This window comes from Coregonus lavaretus (genome assembly GCF_964263955.1).
Source record: "Coregonus lavaretus genome assembly, contig: HAP1_SCAFFOLD_1085, whole genome shotgun sequence".
In the NCBI taxonomy this organism is placed as follows: domain Eukaryota; kingdom Metazoa; phylum Chordata; class Actinopteri; order Salmoniformes; family Salmonidae; genus Coregonus; species Coregonus lavaretus.
The window spans coordinates 12216-20000 of record NW_028162356.1 but is presented as its reverse complement, the minus strand read 5'-3'; the positions used below and the strand labels follow the sequence as shown (position 1 = coordinate 20000).

The window sequence follows — 7785 nt, the reverse complement described above, 5'->3', positions numbered from 1 at the left end:
TCCCCCCCTAATCATGACCCCCCTCCCCCCCTTCCCCCCCTAATCATGACCCCCCTTCTCACACAGACACTATGTATGTCTTCTGACTTGCAGGCTTTAGGATATTTACTCACAGACAAGCAGAAACTGTGTGTGGTGTTTATTTGCTTGTATTGTGTGTGTGCGCGGGTGCGAGCGTACAGCATGCGTGTGTGCGCGTGTGTGTGTGAAGTTCAGCTGGGTGGTCTGTTTTGTTTACATTGTGAAATAGCGCTTCGCTTGGCCACAGTTCAGGACTGTCACTGTGTTTACACGCCCCACGCCCCACGCCCCACTCCCCACTCCCCACTCCCCACGCCCCACGCCCCACTCCCCACGCCCCACGCCCCACGCCCCACTCCCCACTCCCCACGCCCCACGCCCCACGCCCCACTCCCCACGCCCCACGCCCCACGCCCCACGCCCTTGCCACATCGTCCACATCCTCTGAGGATATACAGTGGGGGAAAAAAGTATTTAGTCAGCCACCAATTGTGCATGTTTTCCCACTTAAAAAGATGAGAGAGGCCTGTAATTTTCATCATAGGTACACGTCAACTATGACAGACAAAATGAGAAAAAAAAATCCAGAAAATCACATTGTAGGATTTTTTATGAATTTATTTGCAAATTATGGTGGAAAATAAGTATTTGGTCACCTACAAACAAGCAAGATTTCTGGCTCTCACAGACCTGTAACTTCTTCTTTAAGAGGCTCCTCTGTCCTCCACTCGTTACCGGTATTAATGGCACCTGTTTGAGCTTGTTATCAGTATAAAAGACACCTGTCCACAACCTCAAACAGTCACACTCCAAACTCCACTATGGCCAAGACCAAAGAGCTGTCAAAGGGCACCAGAAACAAAATTGTAGACCTGCACCAGGCTGGGAAGACTGAATCTGCAATAGGTAAGCAGCTTGGTTTGAAGAAATCAACTGTGGGAGCAATTATTAGGAAATGGAAGACATACAAGACCACTGATAATCTCCCTCGATCTGGGGCTCCACGCAAGATCTCACCCCGTGGGGTCAAAATGATCACAAGAACGGTGAGAAAATATCCCAGAACCACACGGGGGGACGTAGTGAATGACCTGCAGAGAGCTGGGACCAAAGTAACAAAGCCTACAATCAGTAACACACTACGCCGCTAGGGACTCAAATCCTGCAGTGCAAGACATTTCCCCCTGCTTAAGCCAGTACATGTCCAGGCCCGTCTGAAGTTTGCTAGAGTGCATTTGGATGATCCAGAAGATCATTGGGAGAATGTCATATGGTCAGATGAAACCAAAATATAACTTTTTGGTAAAAACTCAACTCATCGTGTTTGGAGGACAAAGAATGCTGAGTTGCATCCAAAGAACACCATACCTACTGTGAAGCATGGGGGTGGAAACATCATGCTTTGGGGCTGTTTTTCTGCAAAGGGACCAGGACGACTGATCCGTGTAAAGGAAAGAATGAATGGGGCCATGTATCGTGAGATTTTGAGTGAAAATCTCCTTCCATCAGCAAGGGCATTGAAGATGAAACGTGGCTGGGTCTTTCAGCATGACAATGATCCCAAACACACCGCCCGGGCAACGAAGGAGTGGCTTCGTAAGAAGCATTTCAAGGTCCTGGAGTGGCCTAGCTAGTCTCCAGATCTCAACCCCATAGAAAATCTTTGGAGGGAGTTGAAAGTCTGTGTTGCTCAGCGACAGCCCCAAAACATCACTACTCTAGAGGAGATCTGCATGGAGGAATGGGCCAAAATACCAGCAACAGTGTGTGAAAACCTTGTGAAGACTTACAGAAAACGTTTGACCTGTGTCATTGCCAACAAAGGGTATATAACAAAGTATTGAGAAACTTTTGTTATTGACCAAATACTTATTTTCCACCATAATTTGCAAATAAATTCATAAAAAATCCTACAATGTGATTTTCTGGATTTTTTTCCCTCATTTTGTCTGTCATAGTTGACGTGTACCTATGATGAAAATTACAGGCCTCTCTCATCTTTTTAAGTGGGAGAACATGCACAATTGGTGGCTGACTAAATACTTTTTTTCCCCACTGTATGCTCCTTTTGGAGCTAATCTATCAACTCTGCTATCACCAGAACAATAATTTTAAAAAAAGAACACACCACCTCATTACTGTCTCAACCAATCACAATGTTCCCCGTTACTGTCTCAATCAATCACACGTCACCTCACCACTGCCAATAAAACCTGTGTAACACCCGGACATGTCTTTATGATATATAATTACATCCAATTCTCAATGTCCTGATGCTGTGTGTGTGTGTTCGAGAGAGAGAGAGAGAGAGAAAGAGAGAGAGAAAGAGAGAGAGAGAGAGAGAGAGAGGGAGAGAGAGAGGAGAGAGGGAGAGAGAGAGAGAGAGAGAGAGAGAGAGAGAGAGAGAGAGAGAGAGAGAGAGAGAGAGAGAGAGAGAGAGAGAGAGAGAGAGAGAGAGAGAGAGAGAGAGAGAGAGAGAGAGAGAGAGAGAGAGAGAGAGAGAGAGATCCAGTGGGTACCAGTTTTCTCCGGTGCTCCTCCTGGGACCTGATATAGAAAGGAAGGAAGCCCTCAGGCACAACACCTGCACCACACACACAGTCACACACACAGTCACACACACACACAAACCTGACCCATTTCCCATAGATGCTAAGCAACACACAGACAGGATTCATCTGATTCAACAACATACCCAGCTAACAATTCTAGAGAGAGTTTTTGTAATGTTACCTGTAATGTTACCCTAATGTTTGAGTGTCTAGTTTTCCTTTAGTTAGGGGAATATTCTACTATGTTAGCAAAATCCTTCTGATAACTTTTTTTTTGCATGATTTGGTGTTAAAGTTAGGAGAACAATGCCTTAATGTCAAACAGAACTTATCTGGAATGTGGTTACAATGTTCTCAGAATAAACAACATTCATGTCCTAGACGCGTTTTATTGGACATTTCAAGAACATTCATATGTCCAGTTTTCTGAGGGTTAGGAGAATATTCCATCAATGTCCCACCAAACATGCACACAACATGGTTTCCATGTTCTCAGAATGTAAGATATTAATGTTCTAGACATGTTTCATGGGAACATTGCAAGAACATTTCTGTATACCAAAAAAACATTCTCCCAAATAATTTTTTTATTTACAAGTCACACCTTGTTACTGTTGCCAAGCCCATCAAGGCCCTGATTGGTGAACCACTGATCCATTCACAGCTCTCTTTTTGTCTGTTGGCAAGGTCAGGTGTACTCAGACACCCAGTGCTTTTAACATACAGTGTTTTCAACTGACATATTTGAAGTACTTGATTACATTCTGGAAGTTCATTTATACAATTATAATTATTTGGCAACAGTTACAATACAACATACCTATTTCATCTAATTAAAATCAGTTTCTCATTGAAAGATGACCTGGGGAGTTCTGAGGTACCAGAATGCATGTGAAAGAAAATCACCTTTATAGTAAAGCATTGCATGCATATCATCGCATTTGCGTAGTGGCATAGAGCAGTAGAGTAGAGGGTCCGGGAAAATGTTGTCCTTTTATAAACGCATTTCATTTAATTCTACGTCATTTTACATGACTGGAGACTTTGGCAGAATCTTTTTTAATACCGCACAAATGATTGAACTTCGACACTGACAAACAGAGAATCTGAGATCAATAAAAACTACCTTGTCTTGAATCCATCAATAGCCTAGGCCTAGCTATGTGGAGACACATATTGTAGGCTACAATATGAGGAGGAAATTATAGTCCTAAAAATGCTTTCCAGTTTCACTGACTCACCCAATGGTGCGCAGCTTACTCGCTGGTGATGGCCGATGTCGATGCGCTCGTGCCAAAAGCCTATATCTCTCTCTCTCTCTCTCTTTTGTAAAACAATATTTGGAAGTTGATCAAATATTTTGGTAGCCTACAGCATAGAGTCTTCTGCTTTCCAACCTGTGTTTTCCCTCGATTGTATTTGAAATATTGCGAAAGGCCTGTTTTGTCTGCATGCTGTTCGTTCACTGACAGATTTGCCGCGCTTTCCCGACTGTAGGCTGTTCCTTGTTATTGGGGTACAATCCACAGCTAGGCTATTTAAAAAAAGAAGCTAATGATCCTCTGTGTCTAAATTATAGGCCATCTCATGGTGTTGGTGTAGTAGGCTTTTCTGAATGATTTCATTTATTTCTGAACACTGCAAATGTATTTCAATGTATGCTGCAGTTCCTTCAGAACCCTTCATGCAGCTATGATTCTATAAGGAAATAAATGATGAAGTGCAACGCTGGAGAGATGAGAGTTGCAGGCTCATGTCTATCAGAGCAGATGGAGAGAGATCATAGAAAGTTAAACTCATTCTAGTTCTGTGAGAGACACTGGCGCGCTTCTCACACAGCCACGGCCACGCGTTGGTCTCAAACAAAGGTTACAATGTTTGCGCAAACCATAAACCCGGACCGGCCCAACCCAAATCAACTCATACAATATTAGGCCCAGGCTAAAGATCTACTTTTTCACATTGCGTTTTTTTGTGGGGGCAGGAGAACTAACGAAGAGCCAACTTGAATGAACTTTGATCGCTTTTATTATATTTTTGACATTGCAAAAAGTGAACATTATTTTTCATGCCTCGAGAGGTACCGGATCCGGCCAAATAGGTTCCGGAACAAAACAGTCCAAAACGGAGAGCTCAAATTAAGCACTGCATATACCATATAGAACAAACGTGCCTCTGATAAGGAATCACATCTGCTCTCTTCATTGCATTTCTATCTGGAACATTCCTAATTAGTTGCTGAAGCATGGCCCAGGTGGTGTGCTGCTTCTGATAGAAACATACTCAGAACATGGCTGCCATATTCTTAGAATATCAGAAATGTATATATTTACAGTAGCATGTCTGTACTTTCTCACATTTGCCATTTAAGCACTGATGATGCCAGTTACACCAAACCAATACACTACACAGAGTTCCATCTCCAAGTTTGAATGTGGAAAAAAAGACAAATTGCAACAGAACCACTTGGGACCAGTAACGGAGTAATATAAAGATTCACTGTCTTCAAATGTTGTAATATTATTACAGTTACTTTTTAAAGTAACCTGTATATTACTTTCAGAAGCATATCTCTACGGAGTGTTTAAAAGCCTTGTCTCATGCTAACAGAATTCATGCTGTAGGCTAACTCGCTTCCAATAGGCTATTATAAAGGCGAATATCAAAGAAAGATGGCAGCTGTGTTGTTACCCCGCTTAACCTTCCAAGTGGAAATGCTCCCATTATTTTGAGTTATTCGAGGAGAAAGAGAACAACATTTTAGTCAAATGCAAACTCTGCAAAGGCAGTGTTGATCTCTTTGTCCAGAAACACCACATCAAACCTGAAAAAGTATCTGGAGGTCGTGCACAAAGGCACAAAGCCAAAGTTCCAGAAATGCGTGAAAGAGGAGAAATCTTTACACATTATGGTAATAAACAAAATTGATAAATAATATTTCCATGTTCTGTGTATGTTTGGTGGGACACTGATGGAATATTTTCCTAACCCACAGAAAATTGGACACAAGAATGTTCTTGCAGTGTTCTCATTTAACATGTCTAGAACATTAATATCTTATGTTCTTAGGAACATGGCAACCATGTTCTGTGTATGTTTGGTGGGACCTTGATGGAATATTCTCCCAACCCACAGAAAACTGGACACATGAAATATGTCTAGAACATTAATATCTTAAATTCTGAAAACATGGTAACCAAGTTCTGGGTAAGTTCTATTTGACATTAAGGGAATGGTCTCTTGGAAACATTCTTTGCACATCACTGGAACATTCCTATGACCTAATGAGACTCTTAAGGGAACGTTCTCTAAAGTTGTGGGAACCTTTGTTGTTAGCTGGGTATCTATTCTAGGAAATTTGAATCATATTTGTAATTATTTAAGAAAGATTGATAAACCACAGTTTGTCTAAATATAGTCTCATACTTACACATACAATTCTGAATGAGTCTCCAGCTCTCCAGGAATATGAAAGTCTGTCACACACACACACACGCGCGCGCACGCACTCACACACACTTATAAACATGCAGGATTTCTGAAAGTCCATTATTAGCCTATAGGTGACAAATGTCGCGCGGTCAATTAGTCTACTCACCTCATGTAAAAGGCAGAGCGCGATGAGCAGCAGACCGACCCGTGACCGCTCCATGGTTGCAGGTAGCACATGAGCTAGTAATGGGCTACTCCGATGTCCCGAGCGCACGGTGGGGGTCTTGTCTAACCCAGCGGAACTCATGTGGTAACTCTTAGGGCGCAGCGCGAGGGCAGAGCCCGGATAATATTTCACCCTGAAAAACGCACATCCATAATGTTCATCAATCTATTGGTTTTGGCGAAGAAAATAACAACTTGTAAATGCAAAAATAAAACCTACATACAGCTGTTGGTAGGCTAGAGGTATGGAGAGAAAGAGCGAGAAATAGAAAAACAGGAAGACTAAGAAAAAAAAAGAGAAGACTGGAAAGGTGGAGAGGCAGTTGGGGCCAAAGAAACTGTGAGGGCGGTTTGTGACAACTGATCTCTCTTCTCCATTAATTTATGGCACTGCGTGCGGTCCCATCACCTCCGTCCATCAGCCTCTACCCGCGCCCTTCTGCCCAAAAAAATAGAATTAGAGTTGGATAAATGTAGATAAACTTGGATTTTTTCGCAAGGATTTATACAGGATACTAACCTCTACATCAAAACCTTCAATCCAAATCAAAATTCCATATCTAAAACCTTGATTTTGAACAGAATTACCTGAATGGATTACTACTACCAAGGACTATCAAGAAGAAACGTCTAACAAACCAAAACCTGCAGAAGAAACCTGGAAATACCATCCAATTTAAGCCTACTAGAATTTGTGTGCCCCCAGGCTTGGAGGGAAGCAAAAGTCATTCAGCTACCTAAGAATAGTAAAGCCCCCTTTACTGGCTCAAATAGTCGACCAATTAGCCTGTTACCAACCCTTAGTAAACTATTGGAAAAAATTGTGTTTGAACAAATACAATGCTATTTTACAGTAAACCAATTGACAACAAACTTTCAGCATGCTTATAGAGAAGGACATTCAACAAGCACAGCACTTACACAAATGACTAATGATTGGCTGAGAGAAATTGATGATACAAATATTGTGGGGGCTGTTTTGTTAGATTTCAGTGCGGCTGGAAAAACGTACGTGTTATGGCTTTACTCCACCTGCTATATTGTGGATACAGAGTTACCTGTCTAACAGAACACAGAGGTTGTTCTTTAATGGAAGCCTCTCCAACATAATCCAGGTAGAATCAGGAATTCCCCAGGGCAGCTGTCTAGGCCCATTACTTTTTTCAATCTTTACTAATGACATGCCACTGGCTTTGAGTAAAGCCAGAGTGTCTATGTATGCGGATGACTCAACATTATACATGTCAGCTACAACAGCGACTGAAATGACTGCAACACTTAACAAAGAGTTGCAGTTAGTTTCAGAGTGGGTGGCAAGGAATAAGTTAGTCCTAAATATTTCTACACCTAAAAGCATTGTATTTGGAACAAATCATTCACTAAAATCCAAACCTCAATTAAATCTTGTAATAAATAATGTGGAGATTGAACAAGTTGAGGTGACTAAACTGCTTGGAGTAACTCTGGATTGTAAATTGTCATGGTCAAAACATATTGATTCAACAGTAGCTAAGATGGGGAGAAGTCTGTCCATAATAAAGCAATGTTCTAGCTT

The 7785-nt window shown here is 41.8% G+C and overlaps 1 protein-coding gene across 2 annotated transcripts in view; it reads right to left on the bottom strand.

The window, feature by feature from the left end:
• The window catches only part of LOC311119335 (vasoactive intestinal polypeptide receptor 2-like), a 22335-nt gene extending 15783 nt beyond the window's left edge, over positions 1 to 6552 (bottom strand). Inside the window, exons 1-2 of one of the 2 annotated variants that reach the window (XM_084194056.1) lie at positions 6455 to 6552; positions 6172 to 6364 (exon numbers count right to left, since the gene is read on the bottom strand). In XM_084194056.1, the coding sequence (XP_084050182.1) occupies positions 6172 to 6312 (141 nt within the window). In that variant the 5' untranslated portion in view covers positions 6313 to 6364; positions 6455 to 6552. Of the gene's footprint in view, positions 1 to 6171 lie in introns of both variants that reach the window. The other variant, XM_084194055.1, reaches the window with a different exon arrangement.
• Positions 6553 to 7785: the final 1233 nt, after the last annotated feature.